This window comes from Vespa mandarinia, chromosome 1, assembly GCF_050613455.1.
Source record: "Vespa mandarinia isolate Hongniang chromosome 1, ASM5061345v1, whole genome shotgun sequence".
Classification (NCBI taxonomy): domain Eukaryota; kingdom Metazoa; phylum Arthropoda; class Insecta; order Hymenoptera; family Vespidae; genus Vespa; species Vespa mandarinia.
The window spans coordinates 10,147,879-10,166,231 of NC_140810.1; the positions used below are offsets into that span (position 1 = coordinate 10,147,879).

At 28.7% G+C, this 18,353-nt stretch overlaps 2 protein-coding genes and 1 long non-coding RNA gene across 5 annotated transcripts in view; 1 reads left to right on the forward strand and 2 right to left on the reverse strand.

Annotated features, from left to right (window-relative positions):
- Positions 1-2,095, reverse strand: part of MESR3 (misexpression suppressor of ras 3) — a 49,372-nt gene extending 47,277 nt beyond the window's left edge. For both annotated transcript variants that reach the window (XM_035875551.2, XM_035875552.2), the window contains exon 1: positions 1,750-2,095. In XM_035875551.2, the coding sequence (XP_035731444.1) occupies positions 1,750-1,755 (6 nt within the window). In that variant the 5' untranslated portion in view covers positions 1,756-2,095. The remainder of the gene's footprint in view (positions 1-1,749) is intronic.
- Positions 2,096-4,857: 2,762 nt separating this feature from the next.
- LOC118445745 (uncharacterized) lies at positions 4,858-6,810 on the reverse strand. 2 transcript variants are annotated; one of them, XR_004839377.2, is made up of 5 exons: positions 6,652-6,810; positions 6,349-6,489; positions 6,024-6,095; positions 5,585-5,866; positions 4,858-5,419 (listed from the first exon to the last, which is right to left on the reverse strand). XR_004839377.2 is itself a non-coding variant. In XM_035875553.2 (4 exons), the coding sequence occupies exons 1-4, from the start codon at positions 6,728-6,730 to the stop codon at positions 5,661-5,663; spliced, it is 498 nt and encodes a 165-aa protein (XP_035731446.2). In that variant the 5' UTR covers positions 6,731-6,810; the 3' UTR covers positions 4,858-5,660. The 2 variants fall into 2 exon arrangements, 1 of the variants encoding a protein (XP_035731446.2); XM_035875553.2 differs by having other exon boundaries at positions 4,858-5,866.
- Positions 6,811-10,100: 3,290 nt separating this feature from the next.
- Positions 10,101-12,806, forward strand: LOC146873300 (uncharacterized). The gene is made up of 3 exons (XR_014982385.1): positions 10,101-10,241; positions 10,440-11,153; positions 12,585-12,806. It is a non-coding gene; the product is annotated as an uncharacterized LOC146873300 (long non-coding RNA).
- Positions 12,807-18,353: the final 5,547 nt, after the last annotated feature.

Here is an 18,353-nt window from a genome sequence, read left to right on the forward strand (position 1 = left end):
GAGAGAGAGAGAGAGAGAGAGAGAGAGAAAGAGAGAGAGAGAGAGAGGAGAGAAAGTCCTTCGTATTACAAATTATCGTAAAAGTGCAGTCTGCTCGAGATGATTATTTCGGTCTACAGAATTCGAAGAAAATGACTAGAGGAAAAAGAGAGAAAAGTAAACGAGTTCAATTCTTTTTCCTTTCCTTTTTAAAAGTTTTGCCTATATTCGTGTTTGTGCATGCGACGCGTGCGAATAAGTAAGTACTTACATATCAACGCGCTCGAATGACGTTGTTTTACCGGTAAAACGAACTCTTTGTAATCCTCATTAGTAAATAGTAAATGGATAAGCGAATTCTTGCGCCTAATGAGCTCGACGAAGCAGAAATCTTCGATTTTCAGTAAACGCTGTGAACGTCGAAGTCTCGGTAGCTCTCGGTCCAGTAAAATGGTAAAGCTAATTCGAAGTAAGAGAACTTGCATAGAATGGAAATGGAAACTGTCTTAGAACTTCTATACAAGATATTCTCTCAAAATAATTTTATTTTCAATCTTCTTCTTCACATTCATTACAAACGCTTGTCCATTTTACGTTTTGCATTGTGGACATGATATTGTTCGTATTATCAATACTATGGTTAAAAAAACTGATATAAAGTAATACTCGAATTCATTAGAAATTCACTCTTCAAAAATTTCGAGTGTTCTACAGATCTTAAATAAACATCTGATATGTTGATGATTTTCTTATGTTTATACTTAATTATATTTAAAAAATAGTAATTATTTGCAATAATATATAGTAAGATAATATTAATCATATAATTATATGGCAATAAGGAAAAATTAATCTTTTAAATTTATCTACGTTCAATCTCTGTTTTGATTTTTGTTTGTTTTTGATTTATCAATTTTGCAAAAAAAACATGAGATTTATTAACTATCAAGTATTTCACATCGTCTTGTTTCAAGATTTCACATATTTTCCCGTCGTAAAAGTAGCATGTGTTTTGTTATAAGTGTACTATGAAACGTACGCACACTAGTTTCCTCAAAACGAACGAACGAGTCACGTCTTCTATCGCGAAATATTTTTTCTTCTACGAAAAGTCTAAAAGAATTGTATCTTGTAAATGATCTCGTCCGATTTCTTTTAAAACGCGTATCTTTCGTTTGCCATTTAGTCTTCTTCCTTTTTTTTTCTCAAACGAATGAATTCAATATAGATATAATTCGATAAAATGTTAATTTTTTCAAATCTCTTTGCTTTTCATAATTTTAGTTGATGATATTCTCTTGTTCAAAAAGTTTATAATAATTCTTAATAATGATTTAAAATTTTTATGCATATATAGAATATATATATATATATATATATATATATATATATATATATATATATAGAATAATGTATGCACTTTTTTCGATGTTGGATAAACCCACAAATATCTATCTTTAAAAATAAAAATTGCAATTTGTAAAAATATTGACATTAAATATGTATTGAAAATTTTTACGAACTTTATGTAAATAACTTTCAAACGGAATTTCTTCGAAAGTGAATGTTTCGTTGCAATATCGCAAATATGTTAAAAGTTTACTGGATTTTTTTTTTTTCCTATGACCAAGATAATGCGTTAGGAACTTCTTATGAGGATAATCGAAATGAAATAACGTAAAATTAATTTTTTTCTTAAAGATTTATATAGGCATACGTTATATCCTAAATACGAAAAGAGAGAAAAAATGAGATAGCTTAAATACTCACGTTCATAATCTAGTCGCAAAATTCCCGTGACGTTTGATTTGTGACAGGGTATAATTATAAAAAAATTAAAGCCGCTGATCGCGCATCATAATCGACACTGTAATTAAAACACTGGGACTCGACACTGATATTTTTGTGTTTTTTTTTTATTTTTTTCCTTATCTTCGATCAAAGTTACGTATACGTGAGATAAATTTTTTAAGGATTGTTTCCTCGTTCAGGATGATCCTTGATAAAATGTTCTGCGAAATGAAAACTTAAAAAAGGGACAATTATTATGAGGAAGAGAAACTAGAAAACGAAACGATCCGTCACTTACGAAGGATGACCATCGACTGAAGCGCCACGAAGCGTTGACTCGCTTAGTCGAGCCTCCCGCGCTCGGTTACGCTTTGAAATTCGAAGCGCGCACGCTCGAGTAGGAAATCTAGGAGAGAACTATCAATCTCTACGGGGATATACGTCATCTCGAGAAAAATTCGACCGATCCTTTTCGACTTCTTTTTTTCTTTTTCTTTTCTTTTCTTAAGATTCATGAAACATCGAAGATACAGCATACAATTTTTAATTATTTTAGAAATTCTTTACACTATCTGATACAACATAATTTTCTTAATTAGAATCTTGAATATTTTGAAGCTTCGAAGAGCTAATGTTTGTATTAAAATTCGTAATTTAATAAAATACTCAAAAAAATTCAATACATTAGATACATACTTTGTAAAACTTAAGAAATAAAAGTATTGTATTTTAATCCAATCTAATATTAAAATTGTTAAATAATCATGAGATAAATCTTCACTTAAATCTCTTCTCATTGTTTAGTTCCGTCAAAATATTTCTTAAAAATTTTTAAGTAAAAAGAATAAAATTAAATCTTCAATAGATCTTTTGAATATTCGATCAAATGATTTATTATGGAAAGTAGGAAACCATTACTGATGTAGTTCGAATTGAAGTAATTTCTATTTCTTTCTTTCTTTATTTCTTTCTTTTCTTTCTTTCTTCCTTCCTTTGTAGAAGAGAAACGAAAAAAACGTGAATGGAGCTAAGGATAAGAGTCATCACGGTGGTAGCTCTTGTTTACCAGGCGGAACGAAGGAAAGGACGGTAACACGTCTCTTTGTCGATGTATCCGCATATTTGCACTTTACATGCCGTGACTGCAATCCGATGGACGAGAGTTTCGCTGCGGACAGACTCTGCCCCTTTACTAGCGATTTATATAGAAAATTCATTCAAGAGTTTTGTCTAATTCGTGTCTGAAGCGTTATAGAAATCTCGCGTTAGCTTTCACGTTCCAATTATATATGTATATCATTTTTATTTATTTATATTTTCGTTATTTTCTTGAGAAAAAAACATAGATAAAATAGAGAATCACACTGAATTGAAGAAAAATTTGTAGATACAATTTTTATCGATTATCATTCATTCATAATTTTTTTAAATGACAGGGTATTTTGAATGTATTGTACATCATTTTGTATGTATATCGTTTTTATTTATTTTTTCTTCGTTATTATCTTGAAGGAAAAAAGATGGATAAAATAAATAATCACGTTGAACTGTATAAAAATCTGTAGATACAACTTTTACCGATTATCATTTATTCATAGTTTTTTAAACGATAGAATACTTTGAATTTATTAGAAATTAAAGAAAAAGTGCAAGAAGGGACATGCCAGAGAGAAGATATGGATGGTGCTACCCTGATAAATTACGAGAATGTTGCTTTCTCATACAAAATATTAGAAGTTTGCGAGATTGGACATAACGAATTTTATTTAGCGCTTCATAGGACGACTTATGAAAATCTGGAGATAGATAGTGGGTATAGTATTCGAATAGTATACGATGCACATATGTATGGACAACGAAACATCTAATAAATAAATTAATGTAAACCGTAGTTTCTACGTACTTGCTTGTAAAATGAGAACAATATTTTTTAGGAATTTTTTTTTGCTAGATTCATATCTATGTAAATCTTAAAGAATATTAACGAATGATAGTCATTTTAAACCTTTGTTAATGAGCAGATATTTGGAATTTTATATTATTAAGTCGTTAATTTTATATTATTTATATTATTAAGTGGTTTTTTATGGATCGATTTTTTATGGATTTTAGAAATAGTTGTTTCAGATAAATAACTATAAGATATATCACTGATTATTTATCGCAATTTTTAACAACGTGATTCAACAATCGAATTCTAAAATACATGATAAAGAACCAAGTGAGACTTTGTTCATATTGGTAATGTTGACCATACGAGTAAATTGTGCTTACGTCTTTGTATCAACAATTTAAGCATAGTCGAGTATCATTAATAACGAAGTATCAACTTTTATATCAAGTTTCCATAATATAACGTTAATACTTGTTTTCGGTATCGGTATACTGCAAGTAAAATTAATAACTCGCTCCAAATAGTTCGCCGGCGAACCGCAAAAATCAATTAGATAGCCGCATCAACTAAAAGTTTTGAACTTGTAAACGAATTACCTATAATATTTAATAAACTAAAGTAAAGAGAATAAAAATAGTTGACCTATATACAGTTTTCTATCTGTTTATTTTTTATGATATTTTATATCCTCGTAGGTAACTTTTTTAAGTTGAGAAAAATTTTCAATCGTACTTTCGAAAAATTTGTACTCGAATATTTCGAGTGACGTGTTCTTGGTACTTACTCAGAAGATTTATGAAGGGAGCATGAGAATTTTCGGTAGATCGTGGTACCCAGAAGGAAACTGGAAAGAAATAGATAGATAGATAGATAGATAGATAGATAGATAGATAGATAGATAGATAGAGAGAGAGAGAGAGAGAGAGAGAGAGAGAGAGAGAGAGAAGTAGGTAGGGTTCGGTCCGCTGCCGTTGGCAGATGCACGAAGAATTTCCCACAGCATCGCGGCCCAGTTTTACATAACTCTATAACATTATCCGCGTAAGCGTAACGCGATTCCGCGTAAACTTACGTTTAGTCGTGCTTTTGACGGATGTTGAAGAACGCACGAAGTATACAGCAGCCGAGAAAGTCATACACGAATTTCCGTTTATTCTGAAAATCGTTCGTATTGGTTGCATAAAATGATGAAAAATGATGCATTTACTTTTATTATTGCATACATATCATTTAAGACATATCGTTATTATTGTATTTTTTACGATAACAATATCAGTCTCGATGTAATAATAATGTTATTGTATTGTTTAATTATTGGTTTTTCAAATGCACAACGACAATTATATTCAAATTAACAAATATAGAATTTATTTTATCTACCAATGTTTTTATTTTAAACTTCGAAATGTGCCTATATTTATGAAAGACGTGCTAACAGATTTGTTTCTAATTCAGATTTAGAAACGCGACATTTTTAAATTGATATACTTATACAATAAGAAGTATACACGACGTATAACTGTTCCGCGTTGGTATCGTAATTGCTGTACCATGAAGAATATACGATACCCCTCGGTAAATGGTCATTGTACCGTGATCGCTCAAATGGGTCTATCGTTCTTAAACGTACAGAGAAAATTTTTCACTTTGTTGAAATGTTCGAATTAGTCTCAAATCTCCGTCATATCATCCTGAATGTACAATTTGAAATTTCACGGAAGTTGTTTGATAAAGTCGTAATACATAAAGACTTTTCTATAATTAATAACATAATTTATTCCTTCTTTATAGTCATTATCAAAATATTTTTCATTTTAACCAAAGTGAAAATTCTTATAGTTTTAAATTAAAAAAAAATAAATTTATACTCAAAATATGACTATAATAACTTTAATATTCTTCAATTAATGCCTTTATTACCTTATTTGTTTGAAATTATGATCATAATTAATATGGTAATAATCATAATTAATTATGGTAATAGATATCGTCTTCTCTATCTTATACGTAATAAAATTGTGATTAATGGTAAAAGTAGTGATATTATTCCCATCTTTACCATACCCGAAGAATTGCATTGGTCACTTTGACAGAATTCTATATGGCAATTTTCCACATTATATGGAAATAAACATAGAATATCGTTACAATAGAAGTTAGAGGAAATGCATCCCCGTTCTATTATCTCTTTATATTCACTTTCTATAAAATAAATAAAAATTCATATTAGAATGTCTTAATAAGCACATTTGTTATAAAACGAAAGAATATGAGGAATTTTTTAATAATGTCAAGATTTTAACAATTATATTAATTCGTATTGATTAACTCGATATTGAAAATGAGTTTATATACTTACCATTTTTGTATGTAATATGTCCGGTATAGCACATAACTTTATCAGTCATAATGGTCTCAAATGTAGAGTCATCTAGGGAAATAAAGTCATTTGTTCACACACGTGAATATATAATAATATTAATAATTTTCAAACACAATGAGTACAAAATTATTAAGAAAACATAAGAAAAATTATAAATTATTATCCATTGTCAATGTAAACAGTTGTTTATATTGAAATTTTTAATAACAATATAATATAATTTATAATATATATTATTTATAATATAATATAATTTAATTATATATATATATATATATGTATGTATGTATATAGATAATACCTGTCATTGAATTTGTCATTGAATTTGTCATTGAAAATGGTATTATATTTGTTAGATTACAATTCTGGAGTCTCTCTGAGGTGGGATTGGCACAATCATTATGAATATCTGAATTACATGTGTAACATTGTAATCCCTGACCTGATGTAAACAAGAAAGAAAGAAAAAATTATAACTTATTCAAATAAACATCTGATCTTCGATCACCGAATAGAAAACCATTCGTTCTTTTTCTTTTCTTTTTTTTTTTTTTTGAAAGTAAATTTGATCGAGCAACTTTAAAAGTGATTAAAATACGATTACCTAACTCAATCAATTCAAGAAATAAACCTGTGAAGAAAACACACAACAGAATTTGCGTGTTATGTCGTCTTTGTGACATGACGTACGAACTTTTTCCGGACTTTCACGTAATAAGTTTAAACGCTTCTCTTCGACTGACGGGAAATTCCCGTCAGAGAACAAGCATATTTCATTAATCCTTATCGCTTCTTCTCCTCGATCGATTGGCCTAACATCATGATTTATCTCGATAAAGAGCACCAATTGATATCGTTTTCATCGGTGAGTCATGATTAAAAGGACTCCTTCGAAAAAATTTTATCATTCCGCTTGTTCGCTTGTCCGTTAAACCATCCTCATTTGCTCATATCGATAAAATATCGAATATTATCTATTGTGTTGCCGCTCTTCTTCGAAACTTATCCATGATCGATGATATAATCAATAATATTTTTCTTTTTTCTAATATGAAAAATCATTTCTCATTAGAATAATTATTAATAAAATGGAATAGCGATCTCTGATGTAATAACACACATATACTTTTTATTACACATAAAATAAATTATAGAGATAAAATTATGGAAAAAGCAATCACAAAAATGACAATTCTAATTTCGATTTATAATCACTATTTTAAAAATTATAATTTAAAAATTAGTATCGCTTAATTCAGGTTCTTCTACTATTTATTTTATTAATCTTACATAAATTTCCTTCTTTAGTAATGGACATGGTAGAAATCCTAGGGTGGATAGGTATAAGACAAATAATGATTTATATACGTTGAAAATAGAGGAAAAGATATGCGAGAAAAATGGAAGACTTGCGTCGGCAGTACGTGAAGATATTCGCTTTCAACGATAAAGCAAAAGAATAATAATGATCGTTGGGGATGGCTGGGTGTCATTAACACTTTTACTTGTGGTGCAAATTACTTCGTTTGAAAAAATGTTGAAAAATATATATAAGAAAAGAAAATAAGAAAAAAAGAAAGCATTGCAAGGGAAATAAATGTTTGTAATTAAAATCATCAAATTTTGATCATATGAAATCAACTAGCATCGTCGTTCGAATACGGCGAATCATTAAAGATGATCATTCATCGAACATTTTAAAGCAATGGTATATGTTGATACACTTGAATCAAACGTGATACAATGCAATACAAATTGAAAAATGTTTTATAATCTACGCTATAACTAATAATTAGGATTATCATTTTCTGTCTATAATGTTATTGTAATATAAATTACAAAAACTGTAAAAGTTGCTTTATTTCTTTTTTTCGAAACAAATAATTATGATACATCTTAATAGTAAAAAATAAACAAGTATGAAAACTAATTAAAAAATCTATTAAATTTGTGGTTCGTACTTGTACTAACATTTACATAAATAATGAAAAGTTTAGATAATCATCGTTTGATACGGTACGTTTCACTATGAGTCAAGATAATATGCATGGTTTTAATATCGAACCTTCGAAAAGGATTTATCAATGACCCGAATCTGGATCATGCAATCAGCCAAACCAACAAATAAAACATTTCCAGCCAACGAAAGTTGCTGTTACGATCACCGATCGACATTTGCTTCATGACGGTCGCATTGTTTCGTTGATTTACTTTGTAAACACTTCATTAATCAGTATGCAAAGGTGTCCCAGATACAACACGGAAATACCTATTGATACTTATGAAATCTTGGTATTTATGGAAGTGCTCCAACGATTCTTGAATCTCATGTTCGATGATCACTGATAAATGCTTTTTTTTTTCTTAATTTATTGCTCTAATCTTAAAATGATTGAATCTAATGAAAATATTCGTATAAATTTGAAATTTAATAATTATTTAATAATTATTTTTATCGCAAATTGAACATTTTCTCTTTCATTAATTATATGTATATAACATATATATGTGTATATATATATATACATATATAGTATATATACAATTATATATATATATACTATATATAGTATACTATATATATACTAGAACATACTATATATACTATATATATATATAGAAAATCATAATTAATTTTCTATCAACGTTTTAACAAATACAGGTAAATTGCAATCAGTGCACGAAGCTTGTTTTGATATCGATAAGATATCATAATATTTGAATGGCTCTATCTCGCGGCTCGTGAAAAATGTCCTATCGCTATGTCGATAGTTTAAAAATAAGAGTAGATAGCAATGTATTTATTACAAAGCATCGTCGTTATAACGCAACAACTGGAAAATTGACAAGGTTGCTTGTGCGAAATAAAATAAACTAAAAATAAAGAAACGAATGAAATTTGCGAGATTTAGTATTATGATCGTTAAACAACCACGTGGAAGTTGAACAATTTAAAGAAAAGTTTAGACATATTATGGCAATCATAACTTTTCGATGAGTTTTTCCTTTCACAACCTTTCTCATGTCTAAAGACATAGGTTGCTGTCTTTTGCCTTGCCTTATAAATTTTAATTTTGTATTACCATGGTATAATCGTACATCGCATATAAGTGCGATGCATTTTATCATTCTAGCAAAATAAATATATATGGCTGGGGAATACAGCAGTGCGTCGATATAGTAAAATGAAATCAAAAATTTATAAAGTTCAGATAGTTAGTTAATCATATTAATTATATTCAAATCTCATTATATTCGGACAAACTGACATGCTTGAATCAGTACGTAATTTTTATTCAATTTTGTTTTAAAATGTATCAATTTTTTATTTAAAATACAAATTTAATATAACAATCTGTAATCTAACAAAGCTGCAATCAAAATTATAGTATTTACGCAATACACAAGTAGTATTTACTATTAAAGTATTTTAGGAAAAAATATCATTTATAAAGAACACTCAAATGAAATAAATGGTTCTACAAAAATAATACCCTCTTCTTCGATTAAACTTTTATTTACAACATTTTTACTAATTATTCTTATATCAAAATATATGTACCTATATATCAGATAGATAATTTAAATCTGGAACCATAAAAATATTTATATATAATAGAAAATGTATAAAAATATTTATGTATATATATATACTTTTTTTTCGAGAGGACTGATATACTAGAAATTAAAACTTTTGATCAAAAGTCATATTTTCCAAAGTATGGCCATCATTGGCATTTTTTTATATATGGAACTTTATTCTTTTGCTTATAGAAAATTTGTAAAGTAGATTAAGACAAGTTCAAAACATGTCAATTATAATAAATAAACAAAACTATAATACCGCGAGCAAAAATATAATCGTTATATAAAAGTTTTTACCTCTACTATATTTTTCAAATCAAATGTATTCTTCCTGAGGAATTGTCTTTTACCTTCAAAAGTAATCGAGTTTTAGGTGACTCATTTGTATATACGCGTGTGTGTGTAAATATTTACAGGTTGACCTATAAAAGAACGGATATTACTCAGCGTATCCCGCAGAAAGGTGAAAGTAACGACAGAGAAAGCATCGTCTCATTGTTGCTTCAGGTTTTATCTCTACCAACCTGACCAAAATGGGTCATGGCATATTTTATAAATCTGTCCGTTTCAATGTCATACAGGTGTGTCGAACTAGCATTTCCTATAAGTGTGAGTCAATTCGATAAGAATTATATATATAGTATATGTATATATGTGTGTATGTGTACGCGCACGTATATAATACATATGTTGTTATTTTATTTTAAAATATTAAAACCGATGATAAAATACACATAAACTATTGTAAAACTTTTTAAATATTATTTAAGAAGTATATATGTACTCAACTTCCTCGATTTGTTGTAGGCTCCGATTTATAAATTCCACTCCCACGCGTCTGCAATTCCCAGCGTGACTAATATATTCTCCTAATTCGCATTAACCGCAAATGCACCCTTAATGAGGGTTATTCCGTACGTGAATTCGAAGGATAAAGGGATCGTCTAGAAAACATTGTGCGAAGTTCTCAACGAGTATTCGAACCATATTCCTAATATGACCTAATTTCTTCATATGACCATGTTTCTATGATATGATCTAAATAATGTGTGAGCAAAAAAGAGAGAGACAATGAAGAAAAAGAGAGAGAGAAAGAGAGAAAGAAAGAGAGAGAGAGAGAGAGAGAGAGAGAGAGAGAGAGAGAGACTACAATGTTAATCATTATAGGATAAAACTCATTTTGAAAAATATCTATTTTAATAATTTTACTTTCGTTTTTATAACAAAAAGTAATTATTTCTTTGGTATGGTAATGTTGATGGACATGAACAATAATACTTTGTTTTTCAATTTAACATCGGTTCTTATTAAGAGTTTTATTGTGAAATATATTCGATAACGAGAAGTCACTTTCCTTTCTGTACTTTTCCTTTTTCCTTGTTTGATAAGAATTAAATCCAGTGATAACATTTATTGGATACTCGATCGTTCTATTGAAAATCAATCAAGATAATGATAAAAACATACACTTCTTTCAAGATCGATCATAAGCAGTGAGAAAATGAAGTAATGGAAACAAAGGTAAGAGAGAAAGTAATGAATCTTCTTTGCTATCAATATAAAATTGACATCATATATTTTCGTAGATTTCATATATTATCATCGTAATGATGTAATATTTTGTTATATCAAAAGAATACGAGCGATATTAATTTCGAAATTTGTGTCATTTCTAGTTTAGGAAACAGAAAATTGAATATATCAGATAATTTTTTGTACTAGTTGGCATCACTCTTAAACATCCTAATGATTAGAAATAATTCGCATTAACAAAATTGTAATTCCTTTCTCATGAATTTTTTATTAAAAGCTATTATTTGTGTCGATAAGACATAGAAACAGATAAATCAATCTGTGAAAAATATAATAATAATAAATGATACAAAAATTAATGTATAATATTTTTACACAATATATTATTCTTAATGATCATTTCTGTAATTTAAAAGCGGAAATAAAGAATAACATTGGTTTTCTTTATTCTCAGCATTTTATTAATTCTAATTTCAAAACGACATTATTTTTATAATACAAACTGGTAAATTACGGTATTCAGTAACGCACGAGCGCTCATGATCGCGGACTTTAAGTGATATACGCACTTATCTAATATAAATCGATATCTTTCGCGTTATATACATGAAAAAGTAAACGTAAAATTTTTCATTTTTTTCGTTTTTATCATATATGTATATAATGTATTTCGTTTCATTGCTTTTAGATCATATAAATCTATATCATGATTATACCAGAAATTTGTGAAATATGAAAAAATATACAATGAATGTAGAAAAATATTCATACGCTCGTTATAATCTTCTATAAACGTAAATGTATTTTTTTATTGTATATTCTGTAATTTTTTTTTAAATAAAGTAATAATATATCATAATTTTTACATATATTTACATTATTATATGCAACAGAAAATAAGTATATAAAATAAGTAATAGATCATAGGAAAATATACAGAGAGATTAAATATTCTCAAGAAAATATTACTTTGTAAAAGTTTTATTTCTATTTGTGACGTCATCGCTAGTATTAGTAGACATTAACTATACAATACGATAAGAACTACATTTAAAATTAATCGATCTTTAAAATTCCTTGTTAAATGGACCATGAGAATAAAAAAAAAAAATGAACGAGAAATAAATAAGTCCAAATACTTATCCATATATAAATAATAAATTATTCGTTAAATTATTTATAAATAATAATTATTCGTTAATTTACTTATTACTCGTTAAATTATTTCGTTAATTATTTAAATTATCAGCATTATTCAAAACTGATATATACAATAAAAGTATATAGCGTATATTTTAAAATACTAAATACCTATTCTTTACGAAAATAATTACGAAAGATTAAATATATCTTAACTGTACGAAAAAGTACTAGTAGATTAGAGTCTTAAGAAAGAACTTAGGGCGAACCTTACAATAGTTCTAGGCATTCCGAGAGGAGAACTCGACCGGTGGCAAGCGATCGAGCAAGAACTCGAAACGTGACGCGCCTACATCGAAGGATTACGCGAAGTAAAACTCATGGCCAAGTTCAGGGCCAACGAGATCGGATCTGCCATTAAAATTACAAAACGAGATTCCACGTGCGTTCTCTCTCCGTTTACACTTCTTTTTTTCTTTCTTTTTCGACTTTCACTATGTTCTTATTGATCGATGTCAAAAGTTCTCGTCTACAGTTTTCAATCGTCGTTAACTCGATCTAAGCAAATAACCGGAAATATCTTTTGATCTACTATTTACCATTATCGATGAAGTAAAATAAAATTGTCTACTCACGAAGATTTCTATTTTCAGAGCGAAAGACGATACTATCCTATATTAATATTCCTCGTAATGGTTAGAAAGTCATGTTTTATCGTGTGTAAATGTATAAGAAAGATATTACTGTTACGTGAAATCTAACATCAAAAATTTATGATTATTTAAAGTATTTTTGTCATTGATTTCTGATCGCGGAAATATTTTTTTTCTGAATTTATTTACACAACATAATTACGATGCTAGATAAATTCTATTCTGAAACTTTCTCTTTCTCTCTCTCTCTCTCTCTCTCTCTCTCTCTCTCTTTCTATCTATCTAGCTATCTATCTAATGCATACATAATATATGATATAGTAAATTATATGAATTTCTAAGATATAAAAACGTTAAAAATGTTTTACTTATGATAAAAAAGAACATCAAACATCCATTTCAATTTGAATTATTGTAATGAAAATTGTTACATAAACTCTTACAATTATTTAAAGCTTGCCGTTAAGATCGCAAACGCAGTAAGTCCAAACCCGTCGTAGAACCTACTACATGCAGGTCTGCAGGGAGGAAAAGACATCGGTGGCCAAGTTCAGGGTTAACAAGATCCGATCCTGTCCTGACTCTTTGCTTGCTCGAAGGCAGCCTCTGTATAAGGCCCACCTTTTCTCTTCGCGCAAGAGAGGACTCGACGTAAAACCTCGGTGTTACTTCGACCACAAACTCCCTCTTTTGACTACTCTTTTCTCTTTTATTTTCACGTGTTCAGAGTTGCCCGCCATTCACTCGTTTTTTTTGTTTCGATCCTTCTGTCTCTTTCTCTCTTTCTTTGCCCATTACAGTCTCATCTCCTTATCTTCTTCTTCTTCTTCGTCTTCTTATACTTCTTCTTCTTTTTCTTATTCTTATACTTCTTCTTCTTTTTCTTCTTCTTATACTTCTTCTTTTTCTTATTCTTATACTTCTTCTTCTTCTTCTTATACTTCTTCTTTTTTTTATTCTTATACTTCTTCTTCTTCTTCTTATATTTCTCCTTCTTCTTCCTTTTCTTCTTATATTTCTCCTTCTTCTTCTTCTTCTTCTTCCTCTTCTTCTTCTTCTTATATTTCTTCTTTTTCTTCTTTCTCTCTTTTCAGTGCCTTTTAACGCAGATACCGTATCGTTTCTCTCTTCAAATGACATACGTTCGAGTACACTCCTTTAAGTCGATTTCATTAAAACCAATCATCCGAGTCAATTTTACATAAATCAATATGTTTATATAATAATATATTTGATAATGTTTTTTAAATAAAATTTAGGATATTTCCATGTTGTATCTTTTAGATTAAATTTTACTCATTATATAATTTATGGTTACAGTGTAATAAACATCAACAAATGAATTTTATGAATATTTCAAGTTTACAAAAGAAATGTTTATTATTTGTTATTTGTTATTTATTTACGAAGAGAAATCTATTCCCTTTCGAACGTTGTTTTCTCTTAACAGTATCGATAAAGAGGACTGTACCTTGACGCAAAGAGCCGTTTAACTGTCTCTCGACCGTTACTAATTTTAACTCTTTCCAGTACCACCAGCGAATACACATCTACGTGTGTACTTTTCTGCAGTTCGAATCTCGAGGAAAGATTTTTGAACGAGGAAGCGTGAAATGACTCTTGAGCAAAAGAATACGTAATTTCCATTTTGTCTTAAAGATATGTTTAACGATAAAACGGGTTTCAATTCAAACTGGTAAGGACAAATTTATTTTCCATCTATATTTTTCATGAATTATAGGATTCGCGAATGTTCTACGATAGCTAATATTTTTCATTAATTATATTCGTATAAAATAAATAATTAATTTGTAAACGTCATTATATTTACTATTACAAAATTTTATATTTATATCAATTTTAATATATCATTGTATGTTTTAACATAGCTTTATTAAATTTATTAATCTAAACGTTCTAACATCGAAGCATTATAATCGAACATTGAAATATCAAAAAAAAAAAAAAAAAGAAAAAGAAAAAGAAAAAAATTATATTTCAGAATTAAAAATCTAAAATATATCTAGAATTAACATTAGGAAATAATCCATTACGAAAAAAGTAATGTTATAACATTAATTTAAAAATAGCACTCCTATCAGATATCATTAGTGATTATATACCAACAAATCGATAAGAATTTCATAGCTTCTACCGACGATCGCTCGATTTCTCGTAGCTTCTTTCATTTTATGGTTCATTTTTTGCTATGATCATGAACTTTTTGTTCCGTATGACCTTAATTCAGCGAGAGCTATATTATGTACATTATGTACGCATCGAACGGTTAGAACCATCTAGTAAATTCCAGGTAGGGTTCTTCAGACGCATTGGAGTTAATGTAGGGGTTCCGAGAATCATTAGAGGCATTTTATTGTGAATAGGCGTACATAGGGTTCCCACAAAAGGTAGAAACCAGCACTTTCTGACAATGAAACCGACGCCGACGAATCCTGCCAGGAATTTGAGGGCTACTCGGTTGAGTTAGGTATATCGGAATTCCTTACGTGCAGTTAAAAACGTAACGACCAATCTTACCAATATATACCAATTATATATACCAATATATCAGGGGAACTGGAAAGCAATGTCGCTTTCTTAAATTAAATTCTAAGGAATAAATTTTTAATAATTTTTAACAATTTTTAACAATCAAATATCGACATGCGCAGAAACGACATTACTTTCCGGTCCCCATAATATATCAACTCGATTCACGTATTTATTTGACCCATTTGGTATGAAACCGAAATGATTTATTTAGAATTTTTTATTTTTATTCAATCGATTAGAACAAATATTGAATATTCAGTAAAAAATAAACTTTAATATAACTTTGCATATAACATGAGAATTAAATAAATTTATTTACTATTTGATATGATCGAAATGATTCTATGAATATTGAGTAAAAGGTAAACTTTAACTGGTATATAAATTTGTATAAATTTGTTTACTTGTATAGTAAATGTTCGTTCAATTTGATTAATTTCAAATTTATCATTCGATTAAACTCAATTATTTTTTATTTCAGACTAATATCGAAAGAAATGCGAATTAATTTACATATTTATATTTTATTAAAACTTTCTATTAAATCGGAGAAAGACATCTAAGGAACTTTTTTACGAAACATCTCTGCTGATCGATCTTTAGTTTTTTCGAAGTTTCAATATCTTCGATCCTCCTACCATTTGTTTAATTCGTGATTATTGCCATTAAAATTGTGATTCGTCATATAAGTTATATAAGTACTTATTAGAAGTATTCCAGTGAAATAATACAACGTGAGGAAGAACCGAAACTAATTAGAAGGAAATCTCATAGAAGAATCTAGGAAACGTTGTCGCCAATCCGTCTCGCTTGGTTGGTCAACGTTAAAAGCGTTTACACGCATCAAGGAAATGCGCTTTCACGTGACCAGATGTTCTAGGATTTCCTACAAAATGTCCGTTGAACTTAATAGTTAATTTATCCTTGATTCGATTAATTTCATTTCGAGAGAGATCAAATTATCGGAGATATCTTTTACGAGATAATTTGAAAATTCGAGCTATTGACTAATTTGTTATATTTCGTGGTTAAGTATCCGAACTCACCTTACATTGAAAGGTTTCACTAAATTCACCAAATGTTCGTCCTTTGGCTCCCTAAATTCGCCAAATGTTCGTTCTTCGACCGGATGTTCGGCTTCGTATTTTCAACCATCCTTTTATGGGATTGAAAATAAGAAACCTTATAAAATTTAAATAGTTTAAGTCTATCACATTTTGCGATTTGTATTAAAATTTCCTTATTAAAATTTTATTTGTTTAAATTTTTTTTTGTGAATTTTTTTTTTTTTCATTCGTTAAGAAATATCCTAATAAAGTTTCTTTTTTCAAATTTGCTGTGTAGATTTTCTTTTATTAAACAGAAAAAAGAAAAAGAAGAAGAAAATCCTGAAAGATTCATTCATCATTTTACGAGTAAATTGTATCACATGTAACGACTTTGTTCGTGATATAAAAATAACTATCTTTAACTCACCGCTTGGTTATAAATACGTACTTCTAAATTCAGAGTTTAGATATGCTCTAACCCAGATCTCGAAAGTCGCATACAAATGATGCTTGTACAATAACGAGATCAACCATTCACGAGTGCTTTCTGTTAGAGGCAGTTACGTAGGCGAAGCGTAACTTCGTTGTTCGGTTGAACACTTCTAAGAATCGCATTAAACTTAACTCGTTTCTCTATTTGATTTTCGTAAATGAGGGAATTTCAAAATTTTCCTTTCCAACTAGAAAATTTTTATTTTTATTTTATATACAACTTTATAATTTGATATATAAAAACAATTTACTCTGCTTATCCATAATCCAATTTATTTCTCCTATTTAAATAAAAATTATATAATATAAAATCTATACATGATTAATATTAAGAATTAACAATTAATTTAGCAACAAAAGAATAAAATAAAATTCATAAAATACGTACATATGTAAAATTCATAGTATATTGTAGAGAATTAATTCAATCACATAGAAAAAAAAGAAAATGATTGAAATATTTTTATTCGTCGGAATTCATTCAGAGTTTCAATAAAATCTATGTTATCTTTATTGTTCCAACGACTTTATTAGATTTGATCCTACAATGTTGTTTGAAAGTGAATTCGAAAGAATGAATGTTTCGCGAACGTAAGAATATTCGAAACGCACACGTTGAACGGCTATAACATGAAGATTCGAATCCCTGAAGGTATTCACGAACCTGAATTCTTCCATTTCTCTTCTCCCTTCGTCCCACCTTCTTGGCTTCTCTCTTTCATGTCTACCCTTTTGCGATTCGCATCCTCTTACTTGCTCCGCCGTCTGCATTCTGGAATGTGGTTGTTCCACTCCATAGCGATACTACTACCGCCTACATACTTACTACGAAGCCAGTCTTACGCTACGATACCTTTGTGATGTAAGAAACGTCTAGTAAAATTTACGCGTTTCCAAAGATCGCTCATATAATCGAGAAGTGCTCTCTCGGCTTCATTTACTTCGTTATGCGTTTATCTTTTTATTTGGATTTAGTGAAATTACTTTTATTTTCCATTAACAAGACGTTATCACAGGTAGTATCATTTTTATAACCATGTTATTTTAAAAAATATACAGTCCAGGATATATAATTATTAAGACTTTTAATAGTTCTGTGTTTCTCTTCCTTTTTTTTATTTCTTTTTTCTAAAAAACAATCTAGAAAATTTTCTACTCATTACAAATTATTATATGTTACTATTTTATTCGATATATATTACTATATATATATACATATATACATATCAATTGATAAAGCATTATTAATTAAAATTAAGAGGTATTAAAAATAAAAAGGATTATTAATTCTAGTAATTAAT